Below are 26,607 nucleotides of genomic sequence, written 5' to 3'. Positions count from 1 at the left end.
GGGGGATACATCTTGTGTGACACGTGTCAACTACAACTCGGTGCTTGCCGAGAGCATTTGCCATCTGCCTCTGCATAGATGGAATCCTCTGCAGCTGCAGCTGTTGACATTTGACCTGCCCTGAAGGGAGTTCAGGGTGGAGAATGAGGCACTCTGTGCTCCAGGAAAACTGATGGAACAGGTCTTTAGATATTTTCAGGGTCTAATTTCATGATCCCAATCCTTACATCTCCTCATATCTAGAAAAGCATGAAATCCCTTCATGGTGACATCAGCTCCTCATGATTAGCAGAAAACCTTTTGTAAAGTATGCACTTGACTGCATGTACTCCACCTTCACCATAATCATATGCGTTGGCCTTCTTCCACTACATCTTTGAAGCAGTTTCTCAGAGCTATCTGAGGGGCTGTCTCCCAGGCTGCAGTCCTAATCTTGCCCCAGATAAAACAATTTGCACGCCCATTTTGTGCATCTTTTCTTTAGTTGACACAGACTTCTGTATTATTTTCAAGCAAGGGGAACATCCCTATGCGATTGGGTGCAGGTGTTGGTATGACAGGGGGCAGTTTGCTATTTTATAGATTCAAAAGTTTCAGAGAAGTCTGGATGCTCAAAAGTTTAGGGGACATATCTTTAACTCTTCCCATCCTCAATGCAAGGTTCTCATTTTCTTCCCAACCAGATCCTTAACCTGGCATAATAGATTTTATTGACAATTTAACCTTTTCTGGAGTTCCTTCAACTTAGGAAGTTTTCAACTTTCTCTATCCTCTGATTTTAACTATATAAGTTAATAGGGAGGTCCTTCCACTCAGTCTGAATTCAAATCATCCTATTGCAGGGAAGAGCCAATTCTGACTGCATGTTGGAACTGTTTCTTTGACTTGCTTTTCATTGCTTTGGCTATTATGAGTATACATAATGGTCTGCCTTGCAGAACCCTGCTACTCTGCCAGATGGTTAAACTAAAGTGCCTTTGTTCAGCTCACAGACAACTAACATGACCCTGTCTCCCAGTGAATGGCTGTGATAAAGAAGATATTAATACATTCCTTCCACAAGCTTGTCATTCCTGGAGATGTTCCGCAAGACTGATGGCCTTTTTTACTTTATTTCCTCACCACCTCTCTCTCCCCATTTTTTATTTCTGCTTTTTTATTTCCTCACCTCCCCCATCTCTGTTCTATAAAAGAACCTGATAAGATGGTTATTCTGAAACATTAGTCTGCTACCTTCTCGGTCAGCTGGCTTTCTGAATAGTCATATTCCTTACCCCAACACCTTGTCTCTGGATTATTGGCCTGTTGTGTGGCAAACAGAGCAAGCTTAGACTCAGTACCAATATTTTTTTGGTATCTTTTCCCAGATTCCAATGTTGCTTTGTAATAGACATCCAGTTCCATTGCCCTGGTAATTACTATTTCCCCATACAGTTCACTCATACCAGCTGATACAGGTATACCCTGTCACTAGCATCCTATCCTTATTCATTCTGTGAGCACTTTGTCAGTTCCCACCAGTGATGAGGTGTTCATTGATTGCCTGTTAGTGAGTGATGTCATTCTGAAAATGTATTTTCTCACACTGCTGTCAGTGACAAGAGTTAGTGTATGGAGCCTCCAGAAGTCAGCCTCTGGATGAGATACAATGTGCAAATTATTAATGATCAGATCATCCAGACCATCGGGAAGTGAGAGGGAAGCAACAGGAGGGAGCAGAGAAGAAGTCAAACTAAGATGCAGGCCCCACAAAGATTTGACCCACTACGATTAGCTAGCTGTGGAGATCAAGGGGGTGAGTTGGCAGCTGCAGGCTCTCTGATGACACTCAGCATTATTTTTCTTGTCCACTACAACTCATTTTCCTTTCAACATTCTATTTTCTTTCCTTTAACTGCACTTTGTACAATTAGGAGCTTTATGTTTCTTTGATGTGTATGTATTTACTGTCTTTGTCTCTTGACTCTAAGCTCTGTGAGTACAGTAACTATGCATGTGTCCAACTTGAATATTATCAGCCCTGTGTACATACATTCTCACTATATGTATATTTAATGGACAAATATGACTATGATTGACTCTACAGATGCTTTAAAAGTTTAAGTTTACTTAAAGAAATAATGCAGGAGGTAAGCAATTATTTGTTAATTTGTATGTCTCATATAGTAGGCTACTACAAGAACTGCTTATTGCCCATAGTTTTTGGCAACAACAACAAGAAAAAAATGCCTGCTAGAGATAAGAACCGAGTGAATGAATCAGCTCACTTCAGTTCAGTTGCTCAGTCTTGTCCCACTCTGTGATCCCATGGACTGTAGCATGCCAGGCCTCCCTGTCCATCACCAACTACCAGAGTTTACTCAAATGCATGAACATTATGTTGGTGATGCCATCCAAGCATCTCACCCTCTGTCGTCCCCTTGTCCTCCTGCCTTCAGTCTTTCCCAGCATCAGGGTCTTTTCAAATGAGTCAGTTCTTCACATCAGATGGCCAAAGGATTGGAATTTCAGTTGCAGCATCAGTCCTTCCAATGCATATTCAGGACTGATTTCCTCTAGGATGGACTGGTTGGATCTCCTTGCAGTCCAAGGGACTCTCAAGAGTCTTCTCCAACACCACAGTTCAAAAGCATCAATTCTTCTGCGCTCAGCTTTCTTTATAGTCCAACTCTCACATCCATACATGACTACTGGAAAAACCATAGCTTTGACTAGATGGACCTTTATTGGCAAAGTAATGTCTCTGCTTTTTATTACACTGTCTAGGTTGGTCATAACTTTTCTTCCAAGGAGCAAGCATCTTTTAATTCATGACTGAAGTCACCATCTTTAGTGATTTTGGATTCCAAAAAATACAGTCTGTCACTGTTTCCACTATTTCCCCATTTATTTGCCATGAAGTAATGGGACCAGATGCCATGATCTTAGTTTTGTGAATGTTGAGCTTTAAGCCAATTTTTTCACTCTCCTCTTTCACTTTCATCAAGAGGCTCTTTACTTCTTCTTCACTTTCTACCATAAGGGTGGTGTCATCTGCATATCTGAGGTTGTTGATATTTCTCCCAGCAGTCTTGATTCCAGCTTGTGTTTCCTCCAGCCTAGTGTTTCTCATGATGTACTCTGCATATAAGTTAAAAAGCAAGGTGACAATATACATCCTTGACATACTCCTTTCCCTATTTGGAACCAGTCTGTTGTTCTGTGTCCAGTTCTAACTGTTGCTTCCTGACCTGCATACAGGTTTATCAAGAGACCAGTCAGGTGGTCTGGCATTCCCACCTCTTACAGAATTTTCCACAGTTTCTTGTGATCCACACAGTCAAAGGCTTTGGCATAGTCAGTAAAGAAGAAGTAGATGTTTTTCTGGAACTCTCTTGCTTTTTTGATGATCCAGCAGATGTTGGCAATTTGATCTCTGGCTCCTCTGCCTTTTCTAAAACCAGCTTGAACATATGGAATTTCATGGTTCATGTATTGCTGAAGCCTGGCTTGGAGAATTTTTAGCATCACTTTACTAGTGTGTGAGATGAGTGCAATTGTGTGGTAGTTTGAGCATTCTTTGGCATTGCCTTTCTTAGGGACTGGAATGAAAACTGACCTTTTCCAATCCTGTGGCCACTGCTGAGTTTTCCAACTTTGCTGGCATATTGAGTGCAACACTATCACAGCATCATCTTTTAGGATTTGAAATAGCTCAACTGGCTGGAATTCCATCACCTCCACTAGCTTTGTTCATAGTGATGCTTCCTAAGCCCACTTAACTTCATATTCCAGGATGTCTGGTCTAGGTGAGTGATCATCGTGATTATCTGAGTTGTGAAGCTATTTTTGTAGAGTTCTCCTGTGAATTCTTGCCACCTCTTCTTAACATCTTCTGATTTCTTTATTTCATACTATTTCTGTCCTTTATTATGCCAATCTTTGCATGAAACATTCCCTTGGTATCTCTAATTTTCTTGAAGAGATCTCTAGTCTTTCCCATTCTATTGTTTACCTCTATTTCTTTGCACTGATCACTGAGGAAGGCTTTCTTATCTCTCCTTCCTATTCTTTGGAACTCTGCATTCAAATGGGAATCTTTCCTTTTTCCTTTGCCTTTCACTTCTCTTCTATTCACAGCTATTTGTAAGGCCTCCTCAGACAGCCATTTTGCCTTTTTGCATTTCTTTTCCTTGGGGATGGTCTTGATCCCTGCCTCCTATACAATGTCACAAACCTCTGTCCATAGTTCTTCAGGTACTATGTCTATCAGATCTAATCCTTTGAATCTGTTTCTCACTTCCACTGTACAATCATAAGGAATTTCATTAAGGTCATACCCAAATGGTTTAATGGTTTTCCCTATTTTTTCAATTTAAATCTAAATTAAATGAATATTTTTGTATGAAGAAATGAATAAACTACATCAAAAGATCGATTTTGACCTATTTGAACAAGTTTTGTGGCGATATTAGAGCATATATTCCAAGAGGAAATTCATGAGTGGTTACGTCTTTACTAAGCATCCTTGTTTTCATTAGAACTCAAGAAGATGTCAAATGTTAAGTAACTCAGTTTGGTGTTAAAGGTTCATTTAATTAAAAAGAGTGTGGGAAGGACTCTTTCAGCCCAAAGAGTATGGCAGCCAGTCCCCCATTTCTGCTTTGTGGAGACGGAGCCAAGCTTTTGAGTTGGGGTTGCAGAGATCTGATGGGTAATCAAAGTTGATGCTGAAATTGCAAAACAATCTATGACTATCATTCGTATTGGAAGTCGCGCTGTTCATCAAGTACGTGCTGAAAGAAAACTATGTTATGGTCACTAATAAAAGAGTGTGAAAGCTATCCAAGTGTCACTAAAGGCAGATTTGGGAATAGATGATGAAAGAGATGATAATCTTGTCCCTTTGTCAAATGTTAATGCAGCAGTATTTAAAAAAAAAAAACAAAAAAAAGGTCATTCAGTAGCGCACCCATCACAAGGACAATCCTCATCATCCTGAGGACAATGAGAACAAAGAAAAGTGAACAGATGATATCTCTGAATATATGAACAACTTCCTAAAAGTTGACCAAGGAACATGATTTGATCTTACATTGGAAGCAAACTACTTAGAAATCAAAGATTTGCTTGATGTTACCCGCAAGGCTGTTGTCAATATGATCAAGGAAAAAACTGAGGTGATTTGAAAGATCAAAAGTGATTTTACTAAAGAAGGGGAAACCCAGGTATGCAAAGAGAACCAGCCATGTGAAGAGAAGTGAAATTGCGTGCCTAATGCTGCAACAGTGCAGCAATTATTCCAAATACTAGTTGCACTGTTTTGTTTATAATTGTAATATTAGAGACACAGACAACAAATGCAACAGAAAATCAATTGTATTAGCAGAATTTTGTCCTCATTGCATGTGTAGTTTCAGTAGAGATTCCAAATTCATGGCTCAGTTTCTTCTAGTATGATCAAAAGTTTCCTTTTTCTTTGCTCGGAATAAAATTGAACTGTTAGTTCTCTGTAGAAAAAATTTTAAAAACATAAAAGGAGCATGTCCTAGATTCAACTTATTGGATCTTACAGAAAGTGAATAAGTAATAAGTAAATTATTTAATTTAAAAGTGATGCATTAAATGTTGGTCAAAAGTTACTGTGGCAAAGACAAATAATATTTTCCTCTAAAGTCAGGAACAAGACAAGGGTGCCCACTTTCACCATTACTATTCAACATAGTTTTGGAAGTTTTGGCCACAGCAATCAGAGCAGAAAAAGAAATAAAAGGAATCCAAATTAGAAAAGAAGTAAAACTCTCACTGTTTGCAGACGACATGATCCTCTACATAGAAAACCCTAAAGACTCCACCAGAAAATTACTAGAATTAATCAATGAATATAGTAAAGTTGCAGGATATAAAATCAACACACAGAAATCCCTTGCATTCTTATACACTAATAATGAGAAAATAGAGAAATTAAGGAAACAATTCCATTCACCATTGCAACAAAAATAATAAAACACTTAGGAATATATCTACCTAAAGAAACTAAAGACCTATATATAGAAAACTATAAAACACTGGTGAAAGAAATCAAAGAGGACACTGATAGATGGAGAAATATACCATGTTCATGGATCAGAAGAATCAATATAGTGAAAATGAGTATACTTCCCAAAGCAACTTATAGGTTCAGTGCAATCCCTATCAAGCTACCAACGGTATTCTTCATAGAGCTAGAACAAATAATTTCACAATTTGTATGGAAATACAAAAAACCTCGAATAGCCAAAGCTATCTTGAGAAAGAAGAATGGAACTGGAGGAATCAACCTACCTGACTTCAGGCTCTACTACAAAGCCACAGTCATCAAGACAGTATGGTACTGGCACAAAGACAGAAATATAGATCAATGGAACAAAATAGAAAGCCCAGAGATAAATCCATGCACCTATGGACACCTTATCTTTGACAAAGGAGGCAAGAATATACAACAGAGAAAAGACAATCTCTTTAACAAGTGGTGCTGGGAAATCTGGTCAACCACTTGTAAAAGATGAAACTAGAACACTTTTTAACACCATACACAAAAATAAACTCAAAATGGATTAAAGATCTAAACGTAAGACCAGAAACTATAAAACTCCTAGAGGAGAACATAGGCAAAACACTCTCCGACATATCACAGCAGGATCCTCTATGACTCACCTCCCAGAATATTGGAAATAAAAGCAAAAATAAACAAATGGGACCTAATTAAACTTAAAAGCTTCTGCACAACAAAGGAAACTATAAGCAAGGTGAAAAGACAGCCTTCAGAATGGGAGAAAATAATAGCAAATGAAGCAACTGACAAACAGCTAATCTCAAAAATATACAAGCAACTCCTACAGCTCAACTCCAGAAAAATAAATGACTCAATCAAAAAATGGGCCAAAGAACTAAACAGACATTTCTCCAAAGAAGACATACAGATGGCTAACAAACACATGAAAAGATGCTCAACATCACTCATTATCAGAGAAATGCAAATCAAAACCACTATGAGGTACCATTTCACACCAGTCAGAATGGCTGTGATCCAAAAGTGTACAAGCAGTAAATGCTGGAAAGGGTGTGGAGAAAATGGAACCCTCTTACACTGTTGGTGGGAATGCAAACTAGTACAGCCACTATGGAGAACAGTGTGGAGATTTCTTAAAAAACTGGAAATAGAACTGCCTTATGATCCAGCAATCCCACTGCTGGACATACACACTGAGGAAACCAGAAGGGAAAGAGACACGTGTACCCCAATGTTCATCGCAGCACTGTTTATAATAGCCAGGACATGGAAGCAACCTAGATGTCCATCAGCAGATGAATGGATAAGAAAGCTGTGGTACATATACCTAATGGAGTATTACTCAACCATTAACAAGAATACATTTGAATCAGTTCTAATGAGGTGGATGAAACTGGAGCCTATTATACAGAGTGAAGTAAGCCAGAAAGAAAAACACCAATACAGTATACTAACACACATATATGGAATTTAGAAAGATGGTAATGATAACCCTGTATCCAAGACAGCAAAAGAGACACAGATGTATAGAACAGTCTTTTGGACTCTGTGGGAGAGGGAGACAGTGGGATGATTTGGGAGAATGGCATTGAAACATGTATAATATCATGTATGAAATGAGTTGCCAGTCCAGGTTTGATGCACGATACTGGATGCTTGGGGCTGGTGCACTGGGACGACCCAGAGGGATGGTATGGGGAGGGAGGAGGGAGGAGGGTTCAGGATGGGGATCACTGTACACCTGTGGCGTATTCATTTTGATATATGGCAAAACCAATACAATATTGTAAAGTTAAAAAATAAAAAACAAAAAACAAAAGTTACTGTGGCAAAGACAAATAATGTTTTCAAATGCAAATGAGCATTGTAAAAATAACAACAAAGAACCACGTAAAAAGCAACATCTTGAAAACATAGCATAGGGAAAATAGCACTGATCTGTGATTCATGAGAGATGAAAGCTCTGTAGCTCTGGAATTTTGGTTGTCACCTAACCTGAAACTTGTTACTAAAGATGAATTTCAAATAATTAGGAAGATAAAAAAAAAACTTAGAGGAAATTAAAAAAATAATAATTAGGAAGACAACATGAAACAAGTACTGTGTAATTTGGTACAAACTATAAACCTTGTGTTACAGCTGGACAAATAACTGAAATTTGGTGTTCTGCTATCTTTACTCAATTAGCAAATGATTTTATTTGAATGTCACTGAGTAATTTTGATCTATTCTAAATTTAATTTACTTCTCTACAAATATAAAATTATATTGAGGTATTATGAATAATCACTATCTGAAAAGGAGGGATATATGTATTAGTCATGTGAATTATTCTCAAAATTTGTTTAAAAAGTGAAGTATAAAAACAAATTTTAATCATTTGCCTGAGACAACTGTTATCCTATCAGTTCTTCAGTGAGGAAATATGATTCTATACTTTCAGAATGAAGTTCATTCTGAACTTTTTAAGTTTCAGGCCACTAAAATTAGGTTATGAATGGTAAAGTAAGAGAACGTTCAGTAAAATTATGGAATCTACTAACTTGCCATTCCAATCTCTATATACATAAACATAGCTCTTAATTTGAGCTGTAAATATGGATCTTTTTGATGAGGAAGTTAAGATCCAAACCAAAAACCAAACCATAAGAAAAGGAATGCACAATACTATCCTGAAAGTCTGAAACACTCCTACAAAAACTAATCTTCCTTCATTTAAATTTAATCTTTACTGACCTTGTGATTCAGTTCTTCCACTTCTAGAGCTGTGTGATATCTATTGTATCTTAGAGAGGGATCCAAATTTAAGATAAATATATAAGACAGGACCCTCCAGCCCCTGCCCAGGTGCTCTGGGACCTGACACCTTCCATCAGTGGGCCCAGACCAGATCCAGGACCCTGCAGGCCCTGTAGTCCACATCAAGGGTACCCTTTGAGCACACAGCTTTGGAGAATGGAGAGCAGCGTGCTGCTGGGTTCCATAGAAAGTGTGCTATAAAATGAAATCAATCCATCTAAAGTGTGCTGCATGCTAAGTCATGTCCGACTCTTTGCAAACCTATGGACTGTAGCCCACCAGGCTTCTCTGTCTGTGGGATTCACCAAGCAAGAATACTGGAGTGGGTTGCCACGCCCTCCGACCCAGGGATTGAACTTGCATCTCTTATGTCTCCTGCATTGGCAGGTGGGTTCTTTACCACTAGTGCCACCTGGGAAGCCCCCAACCCACCTAATACATAGAAATGTAAATAGAGAATCAGGCAAAATGAGGCAAAGAAGGAATATGTTTCCCAGAAGAAAAAGGAAACAAAATGGAGATAAGCAATCTACTTATAAAGAGTTCGCGGTAACAATCATATTAATACTAATATTGTGTGTGTTAGTCACTCAGTTGTCCCTGACTCTTTGCCATACCATTTACTGTAGCCCGCCAGGCTCCTCTGTCCATGGGATCATCCAGGCAAGAATACTGGAGTGGGTTGCCGTGTTCTACTCCAGGGCACCTTCCTCACCCAGGGATCAAACCTGGGTCTCCTGCATTGCAGGTGGATTCTTTACCATCTGAGCCACCAGAAAAGCCCCAATACTATTAATTTTAATTTAAATTTTTACACTTAACTTTAAGTGTGTGGGGAAGCTGTCAAATCACAGAGGCAGATGATGTTTCTAAAACCCAAAGTTTTAGTTGAAAAATTTTGAGTTTTAGCCTTAGCAACAGATTCGGCCAGTTATTTTACTTGAAATTACAAGCTCACTTCATTCATTTTTGATGTCTTCCAAATATCCAGCTCTTAATCAACATCATTTGTCTCAATCATTATTTAAAGTAAAAATGGTGTTCCATGTCAAATGTGGCTTGTTCAGATAACAAATCAACCAGTTTCAGAAGTGTTTTACTGTGTCCTCTGGTATGAAAGTGCTTTAAATATCCACCCCAAGGATCATGCAGGATATTAAGAAGATATGTACATGAATATTCATAGCAGCTATATTTGTGATGACCAAAAGCTGGAAATCAGTCCAGCTATTCTTCATTGGGTGAATAGATAAATAAATCCACTGTAATACATCTGTACAATGACATATTATTTATAGATTTTTTCAACTTATAATGGAGTTGTATCTCAATAAACCATTTTCAGTTGAAAATAACAAAAATGTATTTAATATACCTAACCCAGCCTACATTAAAGGTGCTCAACACTTAAAAAAAAAAAAAGAAGAAGATATGTACCCTGAAATTGAGGCTTAATAAAATTATTAATTTTCACTGCTTCATCAAAGATAAGAAAAAAAGAAATATATAAAAAAGACCAATACCTTTTCCAAATACCTTGGCACACTGGTTGTCAGTAGTTTGGCATCGCCCATTGTAACAATATGCATTCCCCAACCTGCACAACTGGCCATTCATGGCATATGTGTCAGGAACACAATTGCTGGAAGTCCCATTGCAATACTCGGTAAAATCACACTCTGGATCCACACTCTTTCTACAGGGAGTGCCTGCTACTGATATCTAGGAGGAAAATGAAAATCATGTTCCATGAGTGACTCTTCTCAATTTCTTACTGAAGAGAAAATGAGATGTGCCTGATTACAGCGAGTCCCCTACATATCAACGCATTCTACTCCATTTGGAAATCTGATTTGTTCATAAATCTAACAAAGTTAGCCTAGGCACTTAACTAACACAGTTGGCTGTACAGAACCATACTGTAACAGATTTATTGTCCTTTTCACACAAGTAATACATAAAAAACCCAAACAATAAACATTTTAAATCTTATAACATCTTGGACAATGCATTAGTACAGCACAATAGCTGGTATCCAGGGGCTGGCATCGAGAGAACAGGCAAGAATTACTGACTGGAGGAGCGAGACCAGGTGAGAGATGGAGAGCTGAAGGATCATCAGGAATAGGAGATGGAGGGCGATGTTTCAATCATGCTTGATGTTAATAGCATGGGTTCTGGTTCCTTGGGGAAGCAAATGCACATTTGCCATATTTGACAGAGGTTCATAGGTAGGGAACTTACCATGTTGATACTAGAGAGGATTAGAGAGCCCTACTGCTGAGTTCTCTGAAGGAAAAGGCAGGCAGAGTATTGATGATGAAGCCTGAGGAAAAGTAACTGTCTCAAAGGCTAAAAGGATCCTCCACCAGAGTTTTGTGTTTTACATCAAAAGACCACCAGACTAACCAGCATTTGGATGGAGACAGATGAAACAGATGAAGCGTACTTGCTCCTCAAAATTGGAGAAACATTGCCTCTACCATTTTCTTCTTGGAGATACCCAGGAGACAAACTCCCTGGTTTCATATACGCCACTATATTTAAAATAGATAACCAACAAAGACCTACTGTATAGCACAGGGAACTCTCAATATTCTGTAATAACCTAAATGGGAAAAGAATTATGTGTATATAATTTGTATAACTGAATCCCTTAGCTGTACACCCAAAACCAGTACAACATCGTAAATCAACTATAGTCTGATATAGAAGAAAATTTTTTAAAAAGCTTCCTGGTTTTAATATCTTGCTTGGACTTTTACTAACTTATTTGTGTGAATGAGACACATAATTCCTCATTTGTAAACTTGGGATAATAATCATTCTCTCTTAAGGTTCTTGTTGGTATTAAACTGAATTAATGTAACAAGTGCTTGAACAACATATGGTAGACAATATATGGGGTAGCTATTATCATTGCTGTCATCATCACCATTATGTTTGTCATTTGCGAGCTAAAAGTCCTCTTTTTATAGCTCAGATAAAGAGTACATTTATGATCATGTCTTTATTCCCTGTTGACTTAATCAGGCATCATTGCCTTCTATGATGAAGTTCACCATGGCCAGAAGCTGACATGCTATGCATGTTGAAGTAACACACACACTCTACAATCCAGTTCCATTGACTTCATACTTAACAGACTGAGACAAAGATGAGAAATACATGAATGAAATGGCATCTTATAAAGGATTGTATGAAAAAGAAACTCTTTCAACCCAGAATTCCATTCTTAGGAAATATATATTTCAATAATGACTGTGAAATAAAGACTTGCCCAGGAAAATAATAACTAAGAGAATTGATTTCAACAGATAGAAATTACAAGGAATAGTAAAGGAAGTCTTCAGATATAAGGAGTATGCTACTGAGCAGAAATTTACAGAAGAAATTAAGAGACCCAGAAATGGAATAAATGGTGTTAATTGCAAAATTCTGTTTTCCTCATCTTACTTGTTCTAAAAAATAAGACTATATAAAGCAAAACAAGTAACAAAATATTCTGTTTATAATATGTGAGAGATATTCTTTTATATAAAGTCCATCTCCATATATGAAGTGGTGTATTATATGAAACCAAACTCTGATTGATCAAAGATCTGTAAACTTAGAAAACTATTAATAGTAAAATGATTTTTTAAGATTAAATAATAAACCGGTAGCAATGAGAAAATCAAATCATGTTGTGCAGTTTTAGAGTCTACATTTATTTTGCAGACCAATTGCAAGGCTCATAAATAGCTACTGGGAATTCAAAATAGTATATAGCCAGTTTGGAATATAGTTTTATAGAATATAGAATATAGTTTTATAGTTTCCTATAAAACTCCATATACACTTACTGTACAAACCAACAATTTCATTTATAGTTATCTAAGAAAGTGAAGAGGAACTAAAAAGCCTCTTGATGAAAGTGAAAGTGGAGAGTGAAAAAGTTGGCTTAAAGCTCAACATTCAGAAAACGAAGATCATGGCATCCGGTCCCACCACTTCATGGGAAATAGATGGGGAAACAGTGGAAACAGTGTCAGACTTTATTTTGGGGGGTTCCAAAATCACTGCAGATGGTGACTGCATCCATGAAATTAAAAGATGCTTACTCCTTGGAAGAAAAGTTATGACCAACCTAGATAGCATATTCAAAAGCAGAGATATTACTTTGCCAACAAAGGTCCGTCTAGTCAAGGCTATGGTTTTTCCTGTGGTAATGTATGGATGTGAGAGTTGGACTGTGAAGAAGGTTGAGCGCCGAAGAATTGACGCTTTTGAACTGTGGTGTTGGAGAAGACTGTTGAGAGTCCTTTGGACTGCAAGGAGATCCAACCAGTCCATTCTGAAGGAGATCAGCCCTGGGATTTCTTTGGAAGGAATGATGCTAAAGCTGAAACTCCAGTACTTTGGCCACCTCATGCAAAGAGTTGACTCATTGGCAAAGACTCTGATGCTGGGAGGGATTAGGGGCAGGGGGAGAAGGGGACGACAGAGGATGAGATGGCTGGATGGCATCACTGACTCAATGGACGTGAGTCTGAGTGAACTCCAGGAGTTGGTGATGGACAGGGAGGCCTGGCGTGCTGCGATTCATGGGGTCGCAAAGAGTCGGACATGACTGAGTGACTGAACTGAACTGAACTGAAGTGAAAAAACCCTAATATTCATGCAAAATCTGCTTATGAATATTTTTATAGCAGCTGTATTTTCACCACCCCAAATGGAAAATGAACCAAATGTCCCTCAACTGGGAACTGCATTAACAAACTATGGTACATCCTTAAATTGCTTGCAATACTATTCAGCAATAAAAAAAGGAATGAATTACTGATAAACACAACATAAATGAAGCTCAAATGCATAATGCTAAGAACTGTGGTGTTGGAGAAGACTTTTGAGAGTCCCTTGGACTGCAAGGATATGAAACTAGTCAATCCTAAAGGAAATCAATCCTGAATAGTCATTGGGAGGACTGGTGCTGAAACTGAAGCTCCAATACTTTAGCCATCTGATCTGAAGAACTGATTCCTTAGAAAAGACCCTGATCCTGGGAAAGATTGTAGGCAGGAGGATAACAGGACAACAGAGGATGAGATGGTTGGATGGTGTCACCGACTCAATGGACATGAGTTTGAGCAAGCTCTGGGGGTTGGTGATGGACAGGGAGGCCTGGCATGTTGCAATTCATGGGATTGCAAAGAGAAGGCAATGGCACCCCACTCCAGTACTCTTGCCTGGAAAATCCATGGATGGAGGAGCCTGGTAGGCTTCAGTCCATGGGGTTGCTAAGAGTTGGACAGGACTGAGCGACTTCACCTTCACTTTTCTCTTTCATGCATTGGAGAAGGAAATGGCAACCCACTCCAGTGTTCTTGCCTGGAGAATCCCAGGGACAGCGGAGACTGGTGGGCTGCCGTCGATGGGGTCGCACAGAGTCGGACACGACTGAAGCGACTTAGCAGCAGTAGCAAAGAGTTGGATATCACTGTGTGACTGAACTGAAGATGCCTATTTATAATGTTTACACACATGAGATTCAATAAAATGCAATTTGCTTTTGCAAAACCAGAAGTGCAGAAAACAGATCTGTAGTTACTAGGGCCTGTGGGTGGAGGTGTGAACTGTCTACAGAGGGGCATGGAGGCAGGGGGTTTGAGAGAACCGGTAATGAAATTGCCTATCCTTTGATTGTGGGGCTAGTTATAAGGTTGAATATGTTTGTCATAATACTCAGAAGCATTCACTAAAATAATTTTACTCTAATGAATCATACTCCAATTGAATTGAAAAAAATGAGAAAAAAGAATATATGGAATATTTATGTGTATATAACTTACCAGAGTTGGAATTAAAATATTTTGCATTATGAAACTTGCTTTCTAAGTGCATACATATTTAGCCTGAACTTATTAACTCTTGTACTATATTCAATAATTTATGTAACCATTCCAACAACAGTAAATATTGTTTGCCTTAAGATTTGCTACTGCAAATTATCCTGTAATTAATACTTTTTTTTTTTTTCCTGAGCTTTCCACACATGGTCATGTTTCTAGGGTATATATGTAAGACATAAACTCATAATAATCAATTAACATAATAATTAATACTCTATTCAGAATATGCAAAAATTGCTCAAGAAAGGCATTAAAGTAATTAAAATTTCCAAAAACACTACACAAAAAAGATTTTTAGTCCCATTCTTTAGATAATATCTGGCATTGCTTTTAAAATTGCTATTGGATAATTGCTCTATAATATTGTGTTATCATTTTATTTGTGTTTATCTTAATTACTGCAGATGATCAGTGCACACACTGAACAATTATACTTTTCATTGTTGTAAATTGTACTCCATTTGCCACTGTGTGTGTTTGTGTGTGTGGCGTGTGACTCAACTTTGATTTATTAATGTGTGAGGATTCTTTGCATTTTCACTCCCCTACACATTTGGACTTCCCTCGTGGCTAAGCTGGTAAAGAATCCGCCTGCAGTGTGGGAGACCTGGGTTCGATCCCTAGGTTGGGAAGATCTCCTGTAGAAGGGAAAGGCTACCTACCCACTCCTGTATTCTGGCCTGCAGAATTCCATGAAATATACAGGGCCTGGTGCACACAAGGTTCAGTATTCTTGCCTTGAGAACTCCATGAACAGTATGAAAAGGCACAAAGACAGGACACTGAAATATGAATTCCCCAGGTAGGTAGGTGCTAAATATGCAAAAAGGCAAAATGGCTGTCTGAGGAGGTCTTACAAATAGCCGTGAATAGAAGAGAAGTAAAAGGCAAAGTAGAAAAGGAAAGATATACCCATTTGAATGCAGAATTCCAAAGAACAGGAAGGAGAGATAAGAAAGCCTGCCTCAGTGATCATTGCAAAGAAATAGAGGTAAACAATAGAATGGGAAAGACTAGAGATCTCTTCAAGAAAATTAGAGATACCAAGGAAACATTTCATGCAAAGATGGGCACAAAAAAGGACAGCAATGGTATGGACCTAACAGAAGCAGAAGATATTAAGAGGAGGTAGCAAGAATATACAGAAGAACTGTACAAAAAAAGATCTTCATGACACAGATAATCACAATGGTGTGATCACTCATCTAGAGCCAGACATCCTGGAATGTGAAGTCAAGTGGGACTTAGGAAACATCACTACAAACAAAGCTAGTGGAGGTGATGGAATTCCAGTTGAGCTATTTCAGATCTTAAGACAATGCTGTGAAAGTGCTGCACTCAATATGCCAACAAATTTGGAAATGCAGCAGTGGCCACAGGGCTGGAAAAGGTCAGTTTTAATTCCAATCCCAAAGAAAGGCAATGCCAAAGAATGCGCTAACTAACACCCTATTGCACTCATCTCACATGCTAGCGAAGTAATGCTCAAAATTCTCCAAGCCAGGCTTCAAGAGTACGTGAACTGTGAGCTTCCAGATGTCACGATGGATTTAGAAAAGGCAGAGGAACCAGGGATCAAGTTCTAACATTCGTTGGATCATGAAAAAAGCAAAAGAGTTTCAGAAAAACACCTACTTCTGCTTTATTGACTATGCCAAAGCCTTTGACTGTGTGGACCACAATAAACTGTGGAAAATTCTTAAAGAGATGGAAATATTTGACTACCTGACCTGCCTCTTGAGAAATCTGTATGCAGGTCAGGAAGCAACAGTTAGAACTGGACATAGAACAACAGACTGTTTCCAAATCAGGAAAGGAGTACATCAAGGCTGTATAATGTCACCCTGCTTATTTTACTTATAGGCAGAGTACATCATGAGAAACGCTGGGCTGGAGGAAGCACAAGCTGGAATCAAGGTTGCCGGGAGAAATATCAATAATCTCAGATATGCGGATGATACAACCTTTATGGCAGAAAGCAAAGAAGAACTAAAGAGCCTCTTGATGAAAGTGAAAGAGGAGACTGAAAAAATTGGCTTAAAGCTCAACATTCAGAAAACTAAGATCGTGGCATCTGGTCCCATCACTTCATGGCAAATAGATAGGGAAACAGTGGAAACAGAGACAGACTTTGTTTTTGGTGGCTCAAAAATCACTGCAGATGGTGGCTGCAGCCATGAATTAAGACACTTGCTCCTTGGAAGAAAAGTTATGACTAACCTACACAGCATATTCAATAGCAGAGACATTAATTTGCTGATAAATGTCCATCTAGTCAAAGCTATGTTTTTTCCGGTAGTTATACATTGATGTGAGGTTGAACTATAAAGAAAGCTGAGCACCGAAAAAACTGATGCTTTTGAACTGTGGTGTTGGAAAAGACTCTTGAGAGTCCCTTGGACTGCAAGGAGATCCAACCAGTCCATCCTAAAGGAAATCAGTCCTAACTATGCATTGGAAGGACTGATGCTGAAGCTGAAACTCCAATGCTCTGGCCATCTGATTCAAAGAACTGACTCATTGGAAAAGAGCCTGATGCTGGGAAAGATTGAAGGCAGGATGGGAAGGGGACAACAGACGATATGATGGTTGGATGGCATTACCGACTCAATGGACATGAGCTTGAGTAAACTCTGGGAGTTGGTGATGGACAGGGAGGCCTGGCGTGCTGCAGTCCATGGGGTCGAAAGGACATGCCTGAGCGACCGACCTGAACTGAACTGAACTGATACAGGGGCTATACGTGGTCACAAAAAGTTTGACATGACTCAGTGGCTTTCACTTTCACACATTGTGTTTTATATTTGTCTGCTATTTCTGTTATATTTTTTTCCGTTAGTCATTTGACTTTACAATTGCTTTAAGAGCTGATTTTTTTTTTTTGTACTGGACTGTATATGTTTATTCTACTCTTTATCAGATAAATTAGAAGACGGTAAACTGAGGTTTCAGCATAATGTAGAATCAGCACTAATCTTAGATGTATTCTTTATCTCATCATATTTGTCCTTAATGCCCGTAGTTGTTAATGCACTCTCTACTTTGTTCCACTGAATTTTTTCTGAAGTCTATCAATTCTGCATTAATTCAGTTCATACAGCATTCTATTATGACAGTTCAATCATCAACATAAATGTCGGAAACTCACCTCACATTTTGACGTACAGCATGATCCAGAAGCACACTGTACTGGGCCTTTCAGTTGACATGTATTATAATCACAGCAGTTCTTAAACTGACATTCCTAAAATTTCATAAGAAGAAATACCATTTTAGTTCCACCACTTACTGGTTCTTGTTTCTCAGCTTGTACTTAGTACTCTATTGTGTTCAACTTTTCAACTATATAATATACTTATGTTTAGTGAAGCTTTATTATTTTACTATTTCTAGAATTCTCAAAGGCACATGCAACTATAAGAACTAAATCAATAATATCTAAAATAACAGTTGATCATTTGCATTGAATACTTAAAATATGTGGTAATTTATCAATTGGAATTATAATATGGAAATTAAAATTAATTTGGATATAACCTGGACATAAATATAACATGAAAATGGAAATGTAACATTTGAATTTCCGAGAGAAAACTTTTCCCAGCTCTCTTTTTAGTGACTTGTTTACTAAAATTTCCCTTTATGAATAAAGCTAAAAAAAAGTTAGGCTATATTTATATATATAACAAAAATATATTTAATATAGGAGTCATGTACCACATTTTACTATAATGGAAATACATTGAAAAAAGGATTTTTTGACATATATATTTTTACAAGGTAAATAGCAGTCAACTATTATTTAAATTAGATGATTTTAAATGATGTTAACCAAATATTTTTCAAGTAAATTCATTGCATTTATATTATATATATATTTATATAATTTATATGTTATTTAATATTTTTATATTCTTAAAAATTTGTAAAATTAAATATCTTCCATTTACTAAAAAATCAAGTTTTAAAGATTTTGTCCTTAATAAGATTCTTCTTCATTTAAAATTTTTCAAATGTTTCCAATTTTTCTTATGTTTATGTGAATGGATATGTATTTGTAAATATTCCCATCATAGAAATAATATAGAAAATATGGAGTAAAACTCTGAAGTTGTGATCATATTCTGTAGTTTCCTCAGGTTCTCACTGGGTATCTTATCCTTAAAAAATGAGTTAGAGCATATAACTTTTTTCTGGATTCCATTTCAGTGTTTAATGTTCCAAAGTTCAATACCATTACATGAGTGTATGTGCATGTATGTATTCTTTCATGAAAAGGAAATAAGGATGCATGACCAAACAGTGTTTGTCAAAACTAATTATTAGCAATGTTTAATTTATAACAAGGTAACTTGCAAATGGTGCCTTATTTTTATAATTAGTTCTCTGATTACTGGTGTGTTTGAAAATGATTTTGCATTTTGTAAAATTTTGTTTATGAATAACCATTCCTTCTCACAATTTTCACCATTTTGCAGAAGGATTTTTGTTTATTCATTTTCCTTTTCCCCCCTTTAAATAGGAGTGGCTTTTTAAAAATCTCCGATTACCCTTTTCCTCCTCTCTTTGTTAATAACTTTTCCTTGAAGTCTATTTTTGTCTTATTAATGATGTCTGTTTGTCATTTCCTGTAATTTGCAACTTTCTTCTTCCTTTATGACTATTGCATTTTATATCTCGTCACCAAGCCCTCCAACATGCCAAGACTATAAAATATTATCACTATTTTATTGATATTTTGTTGTTTTTTAAAACTTACAGATTTTTTTCCAGAAATGTACCCCTCCATATTTTGTGGGATATTTACTCTAGTATTTTACTCATCACTGTATTTGTGAATACAGGAATAAATAAATGCACACACCTGCATGTGTGTGTGTCAGCGCAAAACCAGCTTACACGTGTATAAAATGGGGGATATTTATAAAGATATAGGTGCCAATGCCATTCTCCCAAAATCCACCTGGGACACATCTGAGTTGAACAAGCTGGGTTTATTAATAGTTTCTGCAAAGGAAAACAAATGCCATGGGGAACTGTATATACCTCCATGAGAGTGTGTAATTAGAGGATTGAGGCTTAGGTAATCTGGGGAGGGTTTAAAGAGTCTGGAGTTTGCAAGACTAGATGCTGTCAGAAACCAGGAGTTCATCTATGATTGGGTATTTTAATAATTCTTATCTAGAAGAAGAAGGGGGCTTCCCAGGGGGCACAGTGGTAAAGAATTTCCCTGTCAAATGCAGGAGACAGGTTTGATCCTTGGGTCAGGAAGATCCCCTGGAATAGGAAATGGCAACCCATTCCAGTATCCTTGCCTGAGAAATTTCATGGACAGAGGAGCCTGGCAGGCTACAGTCCATGGGGTCACAAAAAGTCAGACACAACCTAGCGAATGGGCACACACAAACACAAGAATAAAGACAGTATTAATGCCAGGGTTGAAACTGGTAAAGAAGCAGGAATTACTCATTGGCCAGGAAAAGGGGGTGTTTGGTCACTATTGTAACTTGGACAATTTTCAGGTTTTACCCTTCTCAGAAATAAAGTGGAGGGCCTTGCTTAAAGAGTGCTTTACTCTTTTTCCTTCATCCATTTTGATTACAGGTGTTGGTCTTGTATAAAATCATTCATTTTCAACAGGGGAACACTGCAGCCTGTCTGTGAGCAGCAGGCCAGCTCCTAGCAACATGGTGGCCCAGCTGATAATAGTTCAGATTCTGCATTTTCAGGGCTTGTTTCTCCCTTCCTAGTAGGGAATGCATTGAATTGATAACTCTTATGACATTAACTATTTTCACCCTGGAAATTAAATGTTTTATATCTATATAACTTTTTCTTTTTGTTTTTTTTTAGTGATTTTTTTTTTAATTTTATTTTTACAATATTGTATTAGTTTTGCCCAACATCGAAATGAAGAGTTAGATCAGTTGATAGACATAAATGCTGGCATATAAATAGATACAGATGTATAGATGTCAACTTTCATTTCTTAAGCCAATGGCCCAATATCACAGTGAGCCGAATTTAACAGCCTTGTAATATGTTTTGATACTTTGTAAGGCAAAATTACCCCAAAATGAACTCATTTTCTAAAATGTTCCTTTGTAGTTGTCATTCATATGCAAAATCTAAGAGAAAACAAATAACAGACATAACAAAACTGAAACATACAGCTAGGGGTGGTTGTTTAGTCACTAAGTTGTATCCAGCTCTTGTCACCCCACGGACTGTCAGCCCTCTGGGTTTCTCTGTCCAGGGGATTTCCCAGGCAAGAATACTGAAATGGGTTGCCATTTTCTTCTCCAGGGGATCTTCCCAACCCAGGGATCAAAGTCACCTCTCCACATGTATACCTGTGGCGGATTCATTTTGATATTTGGCAAAACCAATACAATTATGTAAAGTTTAAAAATAAAATAAAATTAGAAAAAAAAAAAGTCACCTCTCCTGCACTGGCAGGCAGATTCTTTACCACTGAGCCCCCAAGGGAAGCCCACAGCTAGTGGTTACCAGGTAGCAAAGGGAAGAGAGGTAAGGGTAAGATAAGTGCATTAAGAGATACACACTACTATGTATAGAATAAATAAACAACAAGGATATATTATATAGCCATTATTTTTAAATAACTTTAATGGAGTACAGTCTATAAAAATGTTTAAAACATCAAAAGTCCCTTTGTATTCTTCCCTAGTTCTCTTTAAGAAAAACTTTGGAATAAACCTTCCAAGTAACACTGTTCCTAATGGGGTATTTCAAATGCATCAAAGAGTCAGTCCTCACCCACTTGCACACATCCTATGCTATTATAATGAGAATTACATTCTCCGTGCATTCACTCAATCAACAATGTTTGTTGAGCCTGGAATATATATCAGATACTGTTCTGTGTGCTGGTGATGCAGCAATAACCAAGCCATGAACCATCTATTCCCTTTAATGTTATTTTGTTGTTGTTCTTTTGCCATCATCACCTTGTGCGTATGTGTGTATGTATATTTAATTTCCTATGCCACTGTTCCAAAACATTAAAATAGATTCATGCACTTGTTTAACTTATATTTCTAGATAAAATTTAGGATCTGCTTTGGCAGAAGAGTAGTTCAATTCAGGTTAAAACGGGTGTGTTGATTGGGATTTAATAAAGAGTAAATTGAATGCAATTTGACTTTAAAAAAACAGCTATTTATTGCAATTTCTGTGTTATCTTTCAGTTTTGTTAAATCATTTAGACTTTCAATGTACTGGAAAGAACTCATTAACTTTACACCAATTTGTTACATAGTTTTTTTTTTTTTTTTAAGAGTGTAGTAAACACGCCTCTGTTATTTCATTTTCTAATTATTTATTGACTTTTAAAAAATAAAGACTATTACTTTTTGTCTCAGGTATTCCACTATTGTACTCTAACAGCAATGACACTTTTTTTATTATCAAATATAATGGATCTGCTTCTAATGAGTCACTATTATATATTAAATTTGTTATAAATTACTGCTAGAAAGTTTCTTAAAACTAATACTAAATTTTATTCTGAAGTACATTTTTGAAGAAGGAGTATTTAGTGTTAAAGATTCTTCCTCAGTTGTGATATGTTTTTCTTTGTTTAGTATAATAATCACATGGATAAGTTTAGTTTGTGTTCTTCCAGATAAACCTCAATTGGGCAGACTTTTCTTTTGATTATGTATGAATCTGTGCTTAGTCATTTAGTTGTGTCCGACTCTGTGACCCCATGGATTCTAGCCTACCAGGCTCCTCTGTCCCTGGGGATTCTCTAGGCAAGAATACTGGTGTGGGTTGCCATGCCCTCCTCCAGGGGATCTTCCCAACCCAGGGATCGAACCTGGGTCTCCCACACTGCAGGCAGATTCTTAACCATGAATTTACTTGTCAATATTTATCATAGAAAACTCGCATCTATGTTTGTTACACTAGACTATAGTGTGTGTTTGTGTGTGTGACTTCGTAATACTGAATTTTTCTTTACTATTAAAATTAGTCAACAATTTTACGTTTACTATCTGCCAACTAGTTCAAACTATAAGCTCTCCAAATGTAGTTGGCAGATCTTGGGAGATATCTAAAATATTTTTAATGATGTCTATAAAGCCAACAAATTCTTAATAATAATTAGACTTTATTTGTCTTTTATATTGTGTTGATATTTGCGTTGATTGGGTAAAAGCAATTGTATATGAAACTGCTGGAGGTCTAGTTTAAATCAAAGCTTTTGGTCATTGTATTATTCATCATCATGTACTCAACAGCTTCATTTAAGGAGGTCTTTGGTAAAGAAGTAAAAAACTACTAAATTTGTTGAATTTTAACCTTTGAACATTCCTCTAATATCGTGTGACAAACGGAGACCGTTCATAAGCACCTTTTATGCATAATCACAATATATTCTCCATTACTATAGATTCTCAAGGAAAACACTTTTATGATCATTTGCATTGCAGATTGACTAGTCACATGTACCATAGAAAGCGTTTTTACTTGTAAGAACAACTGACAGATAAACCACGGTTTTTCAGGCTCAGGTATTTGGCGACATTTTCTTAAAAGTGAATGAAGTATGCCTGTTACTCTAAGGAAAACAACTGAATTTGAATCTTTCAAGTGAAAATTAGAATTTTGGAAAATTTTACCATCCACAGAGCCTTCATTTTTCCATTACTTTTCTGATGATATTAGTGATGATATTAATGAATATGAAAATTGTCAATATTTAGAAACTGCATAATTCAGTGAAACAGCATTAGAAATTAGAAAATTATATGCATGCCAAAGGTACACTTGAAGTGTGATATAGACCAGTGGGTTTTAGCATAATAGGATATAAATAATCCACTAATTTTGGTTTTACAATTAAGAATGCAACTATTAGAAATTTTCACTTTTCAAGTTTGGTGTAGTAACAAAGTAGAATATACACAATTTTCTGAAAAGCTGGTAAAATCCCCTTCTATTTTATAACTCTATATTTGTTTGAGGATGAATTTATACACATTAGGATTGCATCTGGAGATGATAAATTTGAAGAGAAAACACTATCTCATCAATATCAATTCCTCCAATCTTACAATAAAGATTCTTTTTGAATTTGTTAAATATTTCCATGATTTCTCCTAGCAATGCTTTGCAGTTTTTTATTCCATGGTCCTGTACATATTTTACTGGACACATTCTTAAACATTTCATGTTTCTTAGTTCTGTTGTAAATGGTGTCTTAACATTTCTTTTTCTAATTTATTGCTGATATAAAGAAGTCTCTTTATTTTTGTGAACTATGGAAACACTGACCTTGATAAATGCACTTTTACAGACAAATTATAATTTATTTCTGGATTATTTCAGGTCTTAATGTTACATAATCATATTATTAGGGATGAAGTTACACTTCCGATTGTTAAATATTTTCTTTTCCTGCTTTGCTTTGCTGGCTGGTGCATCACAGTCAAAATCAAGTATGAAAGATAATAGGGGGCATCATGCCTCATTACGGAGTTCAGGGAGAAAGACCATCATGTATATGATGTTAACTATAAGATTTTATAGACACCTTCCCCTATAATACAGTAAGTTCCCTTTTAATAGAAGATTATTATCTCTCCACTGAGATAATCACACTTTAAAATTCCTTAAAAAAACCAATAAATTCTGTAATGTGTGTGCTAGTGCATGTGTGCAGATTTCATTACATTCAGTTTATATCTTTTACTGAGAATTCTGTGATCATAATTAGCTTCCAATTAAAATAAATAAATTTATATTAAAAAAAGTGAAAGGTAAAAAAAAGAAATATGGGCATACATAAATCCATCCTTGAAATAGTCTCATTAGATATTTAATCAAAGATTTGTGTGTATGTATGTGTGTGCGTGTGTGTTTGTGTGTTTAGTTCTGTACTACTGTTTTCCACCCCATGGACTGTAACTTAACAGGTTCCCCTGTCCATGGGATTTCCCAGGCAATAATACAGGAGTAACTTGCCATTCCCTACTCTAGGGAATCTTCTGGACACAGGGATAGAACTTCCATGTCTTGCAACTCCTGCATTGGCAGGCAGATTCTTTACTACTGTGCCACCTGGGAAGCCCTTTAATTAAGGTTATCTTATCCTTAAAAATGAATTACAGCATATAGCTTTTTTCTATACTCTAGGTAATGTTGCATAAAATCAGTATAATTTCTTAATTTTTTATTTTCACCAGTAAAGACAACTGGTATGAACTTTTCTAAGGTTTAAAATTATGCACATTATTTACTTAAAATATATAAGGCTATTCACATATTTTTTTCTACTCATGTTGTCCTTTGTTCAGTTCAGTTCAGTTACTCAGTCATGTCTGACTCCTTGCGAACCCATGGACAGTAGCACACCAGGCTTCCCTATCCATCACCAATTCCGGGAGCTTGTTCAAACTCATATCTGCCAAGTCAGTGATGCCATCCAACTATCTCATCCTCTGTTGTCCCCTTCTCCTCTTGCCTTCAATCTTTCCCAGCATCAGGGTCTTTTCTAATGAGTCAGTTCTTTGCATCAGGTAGCCAAAGTAATAGAACCAAAGTAACAGCATCAGCCCTTCCAATGAATATTCAGGACTGATTTCCTTTAGGATTGACTGGTTGGATCTCCTTGCAGTCCAAGGGACTCTCAAGAACCTTCTCCAATACCACAGCTCAAAACCATCAATTCCTCGGTGCTCAGCTTTCTTTATGGTCCAAATCTCACATCCATACCTGACTACTGGAAAAACCGTAGCTTTGACTAGACAGACATTTGTTGGCAAAGTAATGTCTCTGCTTTTTAATATGCTGTCTAGATTGGTCTGAAGAAGGAAACGGCAACCCACTCCAGTATCCTTGCCTGGAAAATCCCTTAGATGGGGGAACTTGGTAGGCTACAGTTCATGGGGTCGCAGAGAGTCAGACACGACTGAGTGACTTCACTTTCTTTCTTTTTCTAGACTATAGTCACAGATGGAGAAGGAAATGGCAACATACTCCAGTATTCTTGCCTAGAGAATCCCATGGACAGAGGAGTCTGGTGGGCTGCTGTCCCTAGGGTCACACAGAGTTGGACACAACTGAAGCGACTTAGCTGCAGCAGCAGCAGCTTGGTTGGTCATAGATTTTCTTCCAAGCAGCAAGCATCTTTGAATTTCATGGCTGCAGTCACCATCTGCAATGATTTTGGAGCCCAAGAAAATAAAGTCTGTCACTGGTTCCATTGTTTCCCCATCTATTTGCCATGAAGTGATGGGACCAGATCCCTTGATCTTCATTTTGTGAATGTTGAGTTTTAAGCCAGGTTTTTCACTCTCCTCTTTCACTTTCATCAAGAGGCTCTTTAGTTTCTTTTTGCTTTCTGCCATAAGGGTGGTGTCATCTGCATATCCAGGGTTATTGATATTTCTCCCAGAAATCTTGATTCCAACTTGTGTTTCATCCAGCCTGGCATTTCACATGATGTACTCTGCATATAAGTTAAATGAGCAGGGTGACAATACACAGCCTTGACATACTCCTTTCCCAATTTGGAACCAGTCCATTGTTCCATGTCCAGTTCTATCTGTTGCTTCTTGACCTGAATCCAGATTTCTCAGGAGGCAGGTAAGATGGTCTGGAATTCCCATCTCTTGAAGATTGTTCCACAGTTTGTTGTGATCCACACAGTCAAAGGCTTTAGCATAGTCAATGAAGACGTTTTTCTGGAATTCTCTTGCTTTTTCTTTGGATGCTGGCAGTTTGGTCTCTGCTTCCTCTGCCTTTTCTAAATCCAGGTTGAACATGTGGAAGTTCTCTGTTCATAGACTGTTGAAGCCTAGGCTGGAGAATTTTGAGCATTACTTTGTTAGGGTTTGAGATTAGTGCAATTGTAAA

General features: G+C 37.2%; 1 protein-coding gene and 1 pseudogene across 1 annotated transcript in view; one reads left to right on the top strand and one right to left on the bottom strand.

The window, feature by feature from the left end:
- The window catches only part of LOC147343800 (disintegrin and metalloproteinase domain-containing protein 18-like), a 151,176-nt gene that overhangs the window by 80,488 nt on the left and 44,081 nt on the right, over positions 1 to 26,607 (bottom strand). Inside the window, exons 13-14 of the mRNA XM_086380426.1 lie at positions 17,870 to 17,965; positions 10,354 to 10,552 (exon numbers count right to left, since the gene is read on the bottom strand). Of these exons, the coding sequence (XP_086236552.1) occupies positions 10,354 to 10,552; positions 17,870 to 17,965 (295 nt within the window). The remainder of the gene's footprint in view (positions 1 to 10,353; positions 10,553 to 17,869; positions 17,966 to 26,607) is intronic.
- LOC147343801 (S-phase kinase-associated protein 1 pseudogene) lies at positions 1,738 to 5,243 on the top strand (annotated as a pseudogene).

Source organism: Bos grunniens, chromosome 27 (assembly GCF_055505025.1).
Source record: "Bos grunniens cultivar Pamir isolate PY7600 chromosome 27, Bosgru_T2T1.0, whole genome shotgun sequence".
Lineage (NCBI taxonomy): Eukaryota > Metazoa > Chordata > Mammalia > Artiodactyla > Bovidae > Bos > Bos grunniens.
This window is presented reverse-complemented; position numbering and strand designations above follow the sequence as displayed.